Source organism: Egretta garzetta, unplaced genomic scaffold (genome assembly GCF_000687185.1).
Source record: "Egretta garzetta isolate BGI_Z169 unplaced genomic scaffold, ASM68718v1 scaffold38, whole genome shotgun sequence".
Taxonomy (NCBI): Eukaryota; Metazoa; Chordata; class Aves; order Pelecaniformes; family Ardeidae; genus Egretta; species Egretta garzetta.
This window is the reverse complement of record NW_009260667.1, coordinates 809,225-823,988: the sequence shown is the minus strand read 5'-3', so window position 1 is coordinate 823,988 and position 14,764 is coordinate 809,225. Positions and strand designations below refer to the sequence as shown.

Genomic DNA, 14,764 nt, shown 5'->3' with positions numbered 1-14,764 from the left:
GCGCCGGCACTGAGCGGAGCCTGTTACCGGGATGGGCTCGGTCACCGTTCCGGGGGCAGCAGCTCCCAACCGGCCGAGTTAGCCTCGCCGGCATCGGTGTTGGAGGCGAAGTGCCGCCAAGTTTGACCCTGGGGAAGGGGGAGGGGAGGTTTTTCACAACGCCCTTCAAACCAGTCTCTCCTGCGCCTCGCGCAAGCGTTTGAGGATGCGGTGCTGTTTTTGTAGGAAATTTGCCCTAGCGCTCTTGGCTAAAAGACTTGTTCGTATTGCTTAGTAAGCCCAAAAACGCCTGGCTCCTTTCTTTGCCCAAAAGCTGGCTGTATTCCAGGGATGCTGTGTGTCACCTTTGGCACAGTATCGGATCAAGACATGGGGAAAAAGTACGTGTATACCTTTAGGACCTATAAGGCACAGCTTGCCTATGCGCTTGTAATTCTGAATGTACTGGGTGGATCTTTCATAATAAGTCAGGATTTTATATTTAAGTCGTCATAAATGCCTCCTGACTATGGCCAGGCAGCAGCATGATTCTTTGACATCAAGCGGTGCTCCCCTCGGTCTTGCTTTGCTGGAAGAAGCGTGGGGTGGAAAAGGGGGGGAAAGAAGGGTTTGTGAACGTGGGCGAGAGGCAGGGGTAGCATGTCTTGTGTTAACCAGCCTCTCCCCAAACTGGATGCTCTTGTGGTAAAGCAGCCGTCGGCACGTCCTGCGGAGGTGCCAGCTGTTGAAATGAAGTGCTCCTCCCTGATTTCAAGTGGGTTTCTCTGCCCTGACAGGTGAATCCCAGGGCCTTTGCCGCCCTTTGGAAGGGGAGAGCAGGCTCGATGCCACGTGCTGTGTGTGCCATCACTGAAAGGTGCGGAAAGGCAGGCCCCGAGGAGAGCAGTCAGCGTGCCTTAATGTCAAAGGAGTCGGTTGCCACCTTAAAGCCTTTCACCTTGGACCGACTGGTCTGGTTCCTTCTCTTTGGTGCCTCTGAGGCCTGGCCGGGGAAGCAGAGCTCCTGCTGACTCAGTAATGCAACAAAAGGGCTCTGTAATTGTAGCGAGGGAGAGGGTAGCGCTGCATAGATGTCTCTTGTTGTGCCTACCTCTTTTCTTCTGCATGTTAGGATATGTGTACCAAAAAAAAATAAAAATCTTGGCTCTCCTGTAGTAGGTTTCACCAGATACTGCCTTGACAGCTTCTTTCATTACAGAGTGTTTAAAAATGTGGGTTTCAGTAGGTACTGTCAAGACTAATCTACAGTTTCCAGCTGCTCTGGGTTAGTCTGTTGTGACTGCCTTTGGGTGTTGATGGAATAGAGGGTGATGTGTGATATATCTTAAATATAGGGTGAAGATGTAAAAGTGTTTCTACCCAAGTTATTTTTTTTAATGAGTCTGTGAACCCAAGGCTTTTTAATGAGGCTGTGAATCCCTTCAGGTTCCCCTTAAGCTAGGTCGATGGCTGCTTCATTTATGTTTTTGGTGTCTGTGGAGTTGTGGATTTTTTTTTTTTTTTTTTTGATTCTTTGTAAACTATGCAGTCAAGTACAATGGGACTTGGACTTGGTTCATCTTGTGCTGCAGAATGGCTTGTAATTAGTGTGGCGTGTCTTGCTGGTTGGGCCCCAGTGAATGATCTATAAAACCTGATACAACTGATACTAAGCAGGCTATCTTTGTGTAGCATCTAAGAGTATGGGTTTAGCGCCCTGAAGTATTTGCGTAAAGTGCTTTAGTATTTGCTGACTTTACTGTTTCTCAGATTGCCTGGGGGCAGAGTGGGGGGCATCTCTGGAGAGCAGAAGCCGACTACAGGCTTGCGAGGCTGTCATGTCCGGGGTATGTCTGCGCTCCCTTTCCTGAGAAATGCCTGTCCTTATGCCACCTGTCAGAAGATAGGTGCCTTTTTTTCTCACCTCTCTCTCCTGATGTTGATCCCTAGGTCTAGTCCTTTATTTTGGAGGTTTGGTATTCGGCCAGCCGCAGGCAGCTCCTGCCTTCCCCAATATATCATTTGGGGCAGACCGCCCGTCTCGCAGTAAATCAGTGTCTCTGCATTGATCCAGCTGCAAGACGCTACTAGGCAGCCTTCCTCCCCTCCTCCCAGCTCACGGAGCCTATTGGCAGCAGAAGAGCCAGCAGACATAAGGTGTTTTCTGGGAGCGGTGCTGGGAGTTGGGGACCTCTACATTTGCTGAGCTTGGAGCTGGGCTGGGTGAAGCAGGTAAAGAGCCCTCCAGGGCACCTTGGGGACATCAGCTGGTCTGGAGATGGGAATGGCACGGCCTGAGGCTGTGTGTGGGACACGATACGGCACATTTTCATTCTGAGGCCTTTTCTTTCACAGCTGGCAGCCCTGAACACCAACAGCCTGTTGAAAGAAGGCGAGTTGGAAAAACTGGCCTGCGTAGAAACTGATACAGTTCTAGCTGGAGCTGACTGAATTCAGTACCAAATACTTGATTCATTCATTATGCACAGCTTTTTGATCCAGGGAACCCAACTGGTTTTAGAAGAAGTCAGATTTGGTTATGACTCTACCTGGTACTGCAGTATTTGCCTCACCACAGCACCTTCTGTACCTTTGCAGGCTGGCTACTTGAACGCGGCAGACTTCTGGCTCTTCTCATCCCATGCCTCTCCCTGTAAGTGATAAGGCTGCGTTAATCTGTGTTCCCTGCGATCTGAGAGCTGGACTGTTTGGGATCTGAAAATGGGTAATTTTTACTATATTAATTTTTCAACTCAAAATTCTTGCAGGGTAGTCTGTATCATGAGAAGGTTTTTTGTTCAACATTATTCAGATGCCCTGATAGTAAGTGAAGCCATTTGACTTTCTAGAGAGCCCTTTGTCCTGAGCTTACAAAATAACTTCAGAAGAGCAGGCCCTTGAAGTTCAAGTGCCACAGTTTTCTTCAACCTTCTCTCTTTTTTTTTTTTAAATTATTTTTCCTTTTTTTAAAAAAAAAATTTTTTAGACTAGTTTTTGTTAGGCATGCCACAAAACTGCAGATGCTGAGCATTCTTGTGATAGCTGCTGTGTGAATATTTTGCTTTGTTCGGTTTTTCAGCACTCCCTGTGAATTAGGCTGCCTTTTGTTTTCCCTTGGCAGTTAGTATGCTAGAGCTCTTGTTAGCCTATATGGAGCTCCTTATTTTAATGAGACCAACTTCTCTACCGGCTGTTCTGCTGTTGTTTTATTTATTTTTTTTAATCAATGAAGCCTCTTACTGGGACTCTTTTGGGACAATAGCTTTCTTATGCTAAAGGAAAATGTATTCCCCTGGATAAAGCTGTGGGAAGCATAACATGCTCATTAGTAATGCTTGGTATATACACTGCCCCTTCCCTTGTTCATTCATAGAAGGAAAAATTACATCAAGGAGAGGATGTTGTTCGGGTGGTTTTGTTGGTGGTTTGTTTTTTTTTTTTTTTCTTCCCTAGAAATAAAAGGAGGGGGAAAGATATCCCTTAAAGTGTCTCTCATAAAGTTGGAGAAGTGCTAGCAGTCCTGATCACGAGGAATTGGTTCCAGTCTGAAAACAAACTGGTTGCTGGTCATAGAGGTAAGTTGTTTGAAATGCCTGTGGCGTGGTCCTGTGTAGCCTGTGAGGTTCAAGGCAGTGGGAGGGAAAAATGGGGAGGAAATGGCACTGTTCTGCTTTCTGGGTAAGAGGAAGGGGGAGAATTTTTATGAAATTGGGTCTTCTGTGATGGGCTATTCGGCCTTTTGCCGTAGGAAGGTGAAGCTGTGCAACAGATGGAGGAGGAGAGAAGAATACTGCCTATGTATAAAGCTTAAACATCTGGGACAGGAGAGGAGAGTTCTTAATTTTTAAAGGAAAACAGATGAGTTAAAATTTTCTGACTCTGTCTGCCATCAGGTTTCCAGCCTAATCAATAAGATGAAGTTTTATTGCAGCTATTAAGTAATGGAGCAAGCACGTTGTTTCTAACTGCTTTCAAGACACAGGTGCATTTTGGGGTTGTAATGCCCTTCACTACCACTGCGGAGAATTACACTGACGAAATTCCTTCTGGTGCGTGTGTATGCAGCTAACATGGTAATACTCTGCATCTCTAGACCTGGAGCCTATGTGGAGAGACTTACTGATCCCCGGCCCAGTGTAGAGTTTGTGCTGGGTTTTTCTGTGATGGAAAGCATTGCTGGAAAATACTGCAGTGGCTTCAGGAGTGAAAGCATTGACGAGATTGCCTTTAAAACTTTCCTTAAGGGTTGTTTTGCCAGGGGCTTGTCCTGATAGCCATATGGCTGCAATGGTTTGCAGAATTCTGTTGAAAACCTTGGGCGTGTGCTAGCTGTCTAGAAGTGCAAGTCAAAATCCCAACAGCAATTAATAAAAACATTGATTTCTCTTATGTATCTATGCAAGAAGAAATCTCATTCTTCAAAATTATTTTCTTGCTTTAAGATTTTCATAATCTTTAGAATATTTACTGTAAACTCAGGGTGTTTATACGTGTATGCACACATGTACAAGATATGCTTGTGATAGCTTGAGAAGGAAGGGGTGAATGCCAACATTGTTAAATCCAAGAATGGTTTGAAGTATTAATACTTCTCTTTGGCAAAGTAAACGCCTTACAGCTCCTTAAAATCATGCAAACCTTTGAGTATTATTTACGCATACGAAGTTAGTTGCTACTTTGGGCTGTAATAACTGCTGCTTTATTTCAGGGCAGAGAACTGAAGGTGACCGAATACTGGATCAAAACCTCAGCTTCTAAGATACTTCCTTCTCCCCCTCCTCCATTCCTGATTAGACTCACTCGTGTTTTGCCAAAACAGCACTGGTGTGTTTTTCTTGGGATTTTCACGGAAGTGGGAGGGACTGTATTAAAAATTCTCTTCTCTTTCTCCAGGGGGAGAAACTAATGTAAATGCAGATGACCATGCAGAATGCAGTTCAGGTAAATGCCCTTTGTAACGTTTGCATTCTGTGTAATATTTTTTTTTTATTTATTTAAAGGTCTACCCTGGAGCAGATGAAGTGCTAAATCCCCAGAGTTCTCTCTAGTTTAAAAAAAAAAAGTAAAGTAATAGTTTTCTCATTTTACAAACGGACCAATGTGACAAGACATATAACTCAGTGTTATATATCAGATGGGTGATCCTTTCTCTTCCTAAGTGCTGTTACCAAAGAAGGTTTTGAAGTCAAAGGCTGAGGTTATTTAAAAACTTGCTTGATGATTAAGAGGTGTTTTGTAAAACCCTATATTCGAGTTAATCACTTAAGTATAGAGAAATAAATATATATTATACACACACTGAACTGAAGGAAAGTAGTTAAGAATACCAGGACTCTTAGGGAATTTTGTACATGAAATTTCAGTGTAGTCCTTTTCTTGAAATGCAAAGGTACCTCTCAGTTTGAAAATATTTTTCTCCTTAAGAGAAATGCTAAGGATTCATGTTCAAGAAGTGTGCTATTATCTTGCATGAGAATATGATGATGTTAAAAGATGTTAAAATCATTTTAATGATTTAAACACAAAATACCTCTGAAATGTTTTATCAGAGAAATCAGTAGTCTGTAGTAAATTATGTGATAAACTGCAGATTTCATTACTTAAAATTTGCTGAGGAATAAACCCCCTACAAATCTAATGCATGTTTTCTTTATTTAATATTCAGGAAAGTATGTAATTTTACATCCAGAGAAGTCAAGAGCATGAATGTAGTAGTACTTTTGCTACAGGCATTACTAATGAGAGCTGCACTGTTTGTGATTACTGTTGGGTCGGTTTGGTGTACCTGTCTGAAGGGGAATGAAGACTTACTCTTGGAATAGATCTTTAGCACAATTCAGAACTGCAAGTTTTTGTCATCTGGCTGCAAATATTAGAGCTCGCTGTCTTCAGCCTACTGAAATCTTCTGCAGGTGTGGTTTGGAGATGACCTTCCCTTAAGTCCCCGAAGTCCTCTGACTCCCAGACATGGGCCGGGTTTGGCAGATGTGTGCCTGTATGACCAGTGGATAGCTGTGCGGCACGAAGCCACGTTGGTGCCTATGCAAGAAGATTTGTCAATCTGGCTGTCTGGCTTGTTGGGTGAGGTTAAAAATAAATCACCGCCTAATAAATTTCAAAGCACTTTCCAGTATTCCAGTCAATGCTGACACTTAATATCCATAGTACTGTTAAGATCTGGTGTATGTGAGCCTGTATGGCTAGGAGAATTGCATTAAAATGCATGCTTCGGTTTTGGATTTTATTAGCTGCCACCTCTTAGAGGTAGGATGATTAATTCTTCTAATTTATATTTCTGAATCTTGTTAGTCTAATTAAAATCTAATTAAGTGGATATTTGATTTTAGTTTGTTTATATATTCCTACTAATTTTCAGTCTTTAACACTGTAGTAAGTTATATGATGGTTGGAATGCTGTTTGAGTTGCCTCTAAGTTCATGTGAAACTTCTTTACCTTCTGTGGAGTAACTCCAATCTTGACCTCCTTTTTTTAGGAATAGAAGTCAAAGCAGAACAACTGCTAGAAGAACTTGATAATGGGGTACTACTCTGCCAATTGGTTGGTGTTCTTCAAAACACAATTAAAAAATGTAGCTCAAACAACTTAAGGGTGAGTCATATTGTGATTTTTTTTTTTAATACATATATAAAGTCTTTAATTCTAAGTAGTAGTAAAAGGAAGGCAGGTGAGTGAGGCTTCCCAAGGTGGCATTCTGTGTGCTGCATATCCAGAGACTAATGAGCAACAGTGTGGCGTTATACATGGATAAACTGTCCTTATGCAGCAAATGACTTAATTTATTAATCAAATCCTAATGTTCTTACTAGTTTTTTTAGTCTGATTTCAGTAGAAGTCTTGCCAGAGGAAGATCTAGTCCAAGTCTGGAGTTTTTTCTCTGATAACATCGGTGTGGGTTGATAACAAGGTATCTGTTGGCTCTTGGTGGAATGTTTTATTCCAGAAACTGGTGGCTAAACTTTAGTGTGGGTTAGCCATGAAAATATCCATATCGAGAGGTTCCTGGAGATGGGCTTCAGTTTTTTTGTTAGGAACCAAGGCTGAGCTGAACTGTGAATCTCCAGCAACTTGCAGTCTGTGTTTGCACAATGAAAAATAGTGATGTGTCACTTTGGATTATAAAACCATGTAATGCTGGTGCAGGTAGCGTACGTTCAATGTACAGGTACCCAGCAGAGCTACAGCAATGCTTGGATTTGTCAAATAGTAGATCACCAACTAGTGTGCCCTGACTGGTAGTGTTTCCCTTGGGGGCAGGAGGAACAGTTTCGTCATATCCAGACCATTTTTTGTGTTTACCTTTTACTGTTTTATCTAGTAAACCAGTAGTTTTAAATAATGGATGTTTACCAGTAAGTAATATAATTACTAATATTAGAATTATTAGAATTATTATTAACTGGGGGGGAGGGGGAGGGACAAGACTGCAGTCTTAAGATGCCAAATGGTATTTATACAAGAGCTATATGAATGCTGCGAATACTTAGGGTTTTTTTAAGGAAGACAAGATGCCCAACTTATGTACCTTTGAACTATTTCTTTGGTTTTGAAGATACCAATTTAAAAACAAGTACATACTTAATGGTTTTAAAGGAAACTGCCCTTTGCTCTCTTCTGATTTCCCCCCACTTTCTAGACTGGGCTCCAAAATGTTGAAATCTGGCAGCTAAGTATGGTTTAGGTGATCTGGGGTTCTCTCTGTTCGTTCTGCTGCTATGATCAGAGCTTTGGAAGGGGGAATAATTATCTAGACCTGTGAAACCATCCATAAGACTTTTACCACAGCATGTGGTGAAATGGGGAAGCAACTGTATGGGCAGTTCTGGGAGAGGTTGCAGAATTCAGGATTGTTCACACAGTGACTGTTCACAAAGATTAGGTGGAATGCCTTCTACGTTAGCATAGGGTTTGGTTTTTTATTATTAGAATGCATGGTGGGTTGAACACAAAATAGTTCCTAACCACTGTTTCTGCACTCTGAGTTTAGAGTTTATTTTCCTTTGCAAATACGCTTTGAAATCTGTTGGCAATGTTGATGTGCACAATGTACCTTTTTGTTTTCTTCCCTTGCCAGAATTTTCCTATGAGAAAAGTTCCATGTAAGAAGGATGCTCCATCAGGATCTTTTTTTGCCAGAGATAATACAGCCAACTTTCTTAACTGGTGTAGGGCCATTGGAGTTGATGAGACTTATCTCTTTGAATCTGAAGGTTTAGGTAAATCTATCTTTTTGTAAGACTTGCTTTGATCTGTGTGTGAATAACTACCCGGGCAGGGAGACCTCTTGTGAAGCCTTTGTCACAACTGTACCTGTCTTGTGCAAACTATTAATGTTTTTATTTATTTTAAGGCAGCATTCACCTAAAAGCCTTAGAAAATCAGTTCAGTGACTGCTCTAACTTGCATGATGCTTTTCCAACCTTCTGCAAGTTGCCATGTGGCAGGGAGGGAGGAGTGACGGCTGCGCAGCAAACTTGCATGTTTTCCTTCAGTAAAAAAGCCCACTGAGAAACAGAGGAGAAAAGCATGGTTTTGCTTTCCCTGTGTGAAAAGACCACAGGGGCCACGGAGTCAACTCACAATAAGATCCTTTATTTGGTATTAGAGCTCATTCTCGTTGCAGAAAGCCCTCAGAATAATGCATTCACGACTGCTAAATTTGGTAATTACATCAGGGCGTTGTGCCTGAAGTGACAGCAGTCTGGTAATTAACGTTTACTTCAGGACCTGCCTGACGTGATTCTAAACCATTTGTATTTTCCCATTTAATAAGATAGTTATAAAAATAAACATTGCCAACTGTGTGCATGCCTGCCCCAGTGCGCAGTCTGTCCCTCATAACAAACAGCTTCTAGCCGGATGCTTCCAGATGGAATAAAATTTTTTTGATTGTTAATTAAGAGGACATTTACCATGTGCTGTCTTCGCGTGGTAAATAATAAAATGCTTTTCTACCAGCTATTATGTCAGTAAAAATTAATGAGTACAAACCTTTCTGTGGCAAGCCAAATACTGGGGGTTTTGGGGGGTTGTTTTTTATAAAATAAAAAAAGGCAAAATATCTGCCTGTCAAGCAGAATAGCAAAAAATTGCAAGGTACTTTTGTTTTCATAATCAAATGCATTTGTCACAATATTTACTAGATTTTCTTGAAGTCTTTGTGCCATTTAATGCTATTGAAATGGGAGGCACTGTTTTCATTAACTGCTTTTCTTTTAAGCTCTCCTCCCTGCTAGTTGGACTGCCCTTGCCTTCTCTACTGGATAAGTCATCTTTGAAACCAGTTGAGAAAATACCCTTATTTGCATCTGTCTCAATCTGATTTAACTAGGGAGTGTATCTTTTTTCAGTGCCATGAAATACAGATGAGTAGGAGACCTGAGCTATAAGAAAATTAGTTTTAATATTTTTTTTTTCAGTTCAACTTGTATGAATTGCATTGCTTAAACATCTTAGCTCCTGTAAGCGGATGGGTAACTAGAACCTGTTTAGCCTCCCTGAGATAAGCAGACAGGATTTCCTAATGCTGTGGCTTTCGCTCATAGCCGAGAAGTGTTTTGAATTCTGATTGTAACTCTTGACACAAGCTTGCTTTGTGGCCTAAATGTCTTCAGCAAGCTTTCTTGGCAGTTGAAATGAGCAGACTTGCAGCCTCCTTGGTGAAACATTCTTTCCACTGATGTTCTCCATCAAACTTTCAAGCTGTTCTTTATGCATGAAACAGGGGAAAGACAATTTGACCATTGTCCTTTTCCCATCAGATACATATAGCAACACCTCTGAAATGTGTGGATGGCTCTAAAGGAAATAAATTCCTAAAAATGCTCCTGAGACAACAGAAAGGGAGAGCAGCCATCATGGGATGCCCTTTGACATCAAGCCAGATGTCTTGATCTCTGCTAGGCATTTTTCTCTTCTGGATTCAGACAAATTACGCTTCTTCTGTTATAGCTGACAAAAACACTTATGAAAAGAAAAAAGATTAAATGACCTCTAGTACCTTTTAGATTATGGCTGTGCCAACTTGCTTTTATAGATTTACCCTTCATAATCAGATCTCTTAAAAAGTAGGCTTACAAACTGGAGTAGATGGTGTAAACAAGAACGTCTGACTTCATACTCCACTTATACTTTAGGAAACACTTCAGTCTTATTTAAAGCAAAGTCATTCTAAATATCAAATTGAACATCAGTAAGAAGTTAGTTTTCATCTGTAAATATAGAGCTGGCTCATTAGGCTTCTCTTCAGAGTGAATTTCCAGTTTCTACTGAATATTGTAACTGCACAGGATGAAGAAAGTCAGGCTTGTTCATATAACTGTTACGCTATAAAAAAATTCTATCTGCGGCTTTTCACATTTCTTATGTTTGATGGTCATGGGGGAAAGAACGATGCCGTGAGGCTGGGGGGGACTTGAACAACCTTTCTCCCAGCCTTTGGTTTCTGAGTTGTTAGGCAGTATACCTAGTTGGCTAAGAAAGCACGGGGATGGTTTGTTTTCTAGAGCGTTCATACAACTATGTTCTTAGAACATGTTGAGAGAATCTCAATTTTGAGGCTTAAATGGAAGCAGAGGAGGAAGTAGTTATTTGAGTGTGAAATTTTTAAAGTCTTTTCCTCCTCTGTTCATGGCCCTTGTTTCTTTTTCCTTTTTCTTGCACACCTAAAGATGGAAGTTGCAAGAAACCAAACCAGGCATTGCTTTCCTTCTGCCTCTTCTGTTCTTCAGTGCAGCAGTAAAAATAATTGAATATATTCACTCCAAAGTTGTCAAGAAAACCCAGAACAACTGCCAAGGTCACCTACATGCTGTTTTGCTATCACTCCGCCCTTCCATCTCATTCTTCAGCTCTCCTGATGGTGACTTGGTGTGTCTTACACAGCCAAGTGCACGCAGCTGTTAGAGCTGCTCTGAACTGAGGGCCTGAGAGTCTCTGTGTTGGGCACGACCTGGGTTAATGTGGGCACGGGTCCTTGAGAAGCAAAGCCTTGTGCAAAGCTCGGTGCTCCTAACATAAGCCAATATCTGAGCGTTTGCGTCTAAACCAATGCCATTCTCACCTCCTTATGGTTGGGGGTTTTGACCCTCTTTCTCAGAGCCTTACAAAGATACCAAATTCTGAAGAAAACCTTTGTATGGATGGGGCAGGAGGTGGGAGCTGACAGGGAGGGTTGAAATGAGGGTATAGCATGGGGCAGGGGACCTGCCACTGGCAAAGTGCAGGTCTTCTAGTGTGACTGGGGAAATCTGCCATATGGATGGACCCTGCTGGCACCCAGAACTTTAAAAAATGATAAGAAAAAGGACCTGTTGCTTACTGAAATGGTAACAGTCACCCAGATTATTCTTTCACAGCCAAGGGTTCAAGCCACTTAGGCTGACTGGCTGCACAGCTTGTCAGCTAGATCCCTTGCACTGTATTCTCCTACGGTTTTCACCTATAGAGTGTGTGTGCCTCTCCCTGTCTGCACAAGCATGAACAGATGGAGCATATTTTCCTATTTGCAGTTGTTGAATGCTTTTCATCTTTAGGACTGCTATAATATATTGGGGGATAGGGAAGGGAAAGCTCTCAGATCTCTTTCTTTCCAGCTCACATCAAGAAAGAACAGCATAAAATCAAATAAAGCATATTTCTCTTAGGAGGTGGAGAAGAGTTTGATTTCAGGAGTGCCAGGATGGGTTTAAACACTTTATGGAATAGAAAATTAGAGTTGGAAAGCATATAATGTTTTATCCCTGATAATGTAGCTTGCCTCTGGGTAGAATGATGGCAAAGTTATAGTCATCTATTGCTTTTCTTCCCTCCTCTGTACCTAATTGCACAGGCCTCCCCACAGTAAATATAAGCTGTAACTCTATTTTATTCTCTTCCCTTTTAGTTTTGCACAAGGATCCAAGGCAAGTGTATCTTTGCTTGTTGGAAATTGGACGCATTGTATCCAGGTATATGATCCATACATGCTCTTAACAAGAAATTTAAGAACATATTCTATTAAGTAAAAGCTAAGACAAAGACAATCTGTGGTCATTAAGTGCAAGGCAGTAGATGTTAATTCCATGCAGAAAGTAATGAATAGCTTTTCTAGGACCACCGTACAATATGAGTATTTTTTCAAATATTTATCAGACTTTTTTCATGAAGAAGTACTGATCCATACTGGATTTTATAGCTCTGTATTTAAATACTACATTCAGCTTATAGATATGTGTACATTTTGGAAGAACTTATTGAACGTTAAATACAGTTTTAAGGGCTTTATTTTTTAAGCTTTTTGGCAGGTATCTGTCATTCTCTAAATTTAGACTTCTAATTTATTTCTAGTGCAGAGCTGGAAGCTTTAAAATAGTTTCTCCAAATTGGATGTGACCCAAATCGTGTGGTTTTGAGTTTTTACTACCTTCTGTGGTAGCTCCAAGACCACCTTTGGGAGAACTTCTACTAGCAACTCAAGAGTTGCTCCTTCTCTTTGCGTTACCAAGGCAGTTACTCCTCTGACTGATGTAGTGCTGTTCCCTGTCAGTCAAGCTACTCAGAATTTTGCATGTTTGTTATCATCAGTTTCTTTTTGTTTTCTGTAGCACTTAAACTCTCTGCTTTTGTATTTATGTTGAGGTATGGAGTTGAACCTCCTGTACTAGTGAAACTAGAGAAGGAAATTGAGCTAGAAGAAACACTGCTGATGACCTCTGGGCCCCCTTCCCCTGTTAGCACCGCAAAGTCCTGTTGTCACCATGGGGAGCTACATGAGGCAGTAAGTACTGCTGAGTTATTGTCATACAGGCTTTAAATCAAACTCCAAATTTAGTGCTTGTATGATCTGGTTCAGTAAATGTAGGCTGTTTTTCATCTAATATTTGTGAGCCTCCTTAAATAGAAAACAAGAAGGGTATGCACCTCTTTTACAAGAAGGGTATGCACCTCTTTTGAACAACTATTTTTTTTGAAAATGTAAGCAAAATGCTGTCATATTTTGGAGTGAATGCGTCAGTGCATATAACTTGCCTTGATTCCCCCCCCCCACTTTCATTGCTGCTTTGAGAAATACTCTCATTCAATTTTTCTGGTGTGTCAACATTCTATGACTGTAACGTATGCTTCTCTTCAACATTTGATGAAGTTTTATGAAAACATCAAACTGAAGTAGGCTTTGATTAAACTCTTTTGAAAAAAGACTTTAAATAAAACCTCTGTAGCTGTACCAATTGGAAGTGAATATGTATGCAGAAAAGGAAATGATTTGTACATCTTGTGAATTGGTCCAAGAGGAATGATGAACAACTTTCCTGTTTTGCTTAAAAATGTGTGTTGAGACTTTAAAGTTCATTTATTTTAAAGGTCCTCTGCATTGTAATGTAAAACTTCTGCTTCTTTGGGAATGTCAGCCAGCAGATCCTCGCTCTCTGAAGTGTCTCTCCATTTTTCCTGCTTGGCAGTAGTCTTGACCTTCTGATTTGTTAAGTTTCTAAGTGGCTGGAAGAGGCACATCTTCTCCAACCCTGGACTTCTTTGAGGACTACCTTTCTCCGTTTTTCAGTGGTTTCCTTCTTGGGTGTCACATAGAAGATTAACTTATAAAAGCCTTACAGAAAGTTAAGGAGAATGCAGAAGTAGCCCTGGGTCAGATGTAGCAATGGATTCGGTCACAGGAAAGACCCAGGCACTTGCTTCAATTTCTAGAGACCATAACAGTGTCTTTACAAGGTTGGGGTTGGAATTTCATATTACCGTGCACAGTGCTACAGACAAATCTTAACAAGGAAAGTAGAAATAACTTAAAATTGCAGAAATCATGAAGATTGGATTGGAACAACTCGAAATATTTGTCTGTAGATACAGTGTTCTTTCTCTTCATCTTTTCTTTTACATTTTGAAGCTCATATAGCTGAGACTTTCTTGTGAGGGAACAGAATTCCTGTGTTTTCTTGGATTATGAGATGAAGGTATCAGTATCTTTTTCTTGCATTAAATATCTCAATAAACTGTTAAACACGTGCTTCTGTCAAAATACTGATGAATGCTTTCAATTTTGATAACTAGGTTAAACATATAGCAGAAGATCCTCCCTGCAGTTGTTCCCATCGATTTTCAATTGAATACTTATCAGAGGGACGTTATAGACTGGGAGACAAAATACTGTTCATACGAGTAAGTAGTTTCTCAGAATTCCGATTTATATCCATAATGGGGAGATAAATACTTTTAAGTGGAATAACTCACTTTTATGGTACTGTTTAGAATTATGGAATGATTTAGGCTGAGATACCATGTCATCCAGTCTCCTATTCGAAGCAGGTGTAGATAATTAGTTCTACAACTATTGATTTTACAACAACACTAAACTAAGCAAGTTAATGTTTTTCTGTGGCGTTTGTAAAATTTCAGTAGCATCTTGCAATATAAATCAGGGTAATGCAATAGAGTATCCTGAGAGCATTGCTTGTTCAAAATCTGGATGCTTGGGGTTTATAATTTGTAGGATAATTGAGTGATGTCTTCAGCAGGCATAAGAGTTTCTGGGATTAAAATATTATGAGGACATCCATAATTTAAACAAAACCTGTATTCAAAACTCTGTATACTGAATAAAGATGCTGACAGAATGGTTAAAATGTTTTCTGCATATATGCTTTCATTATTTCCTGATGCTTAATGACTGTCTCTGCAGGAGAAACTATCTAATAAAAGAATTGGGAAGTATAAGCCTTATTTATAACATAATTTCTCTTTTTTAATATGTTTGTCTGTAAGAAAGGCATTCCT

At 40.6% G+C, this 14,764-nt stretch overlaps 1 protein-coding gene across 1 annotated transcript in view; it reads left to right on the top strand.

The window, feature by feature from the left end:
• Positions 1–4,890: 4,890 nt before the first annotated feature.
• GAS2L3 (growth arrest specific 2 like 3) overlaps positions 4,891–14,764 on the top strand; it is an 11,451-nt gene continuing 1,577 nt past the window's right edge. Inside the window, exons 1-7 of the mRNA XM_009645587.1 lie at positions 4,891–4,920; positions 5,892–6,060; positions 6,474–6,589; positions 8,073–8,214; positions 11,883–11,946; positions 12,617–12,755; positions 14,042–14,149. Coding sequence (XP_009643882.1) covers positions 4,891–4,920; positions 5,892–6,060; positions 6,474–6,589; positions 8,073–8,214; positions 11,883–11,946; positions 12,617–12,755; positions 14,042–14,149 — 768 coding nt within the window. The remainder of the gene's footprint in view (positions 4,921–5,891; positions 6,061–6,473; positions 6,590–8,072; positions 8,215–11,882; positions 11,947–12,616; positions 12,756–14,041; positions 14,150–14,764) is intronic.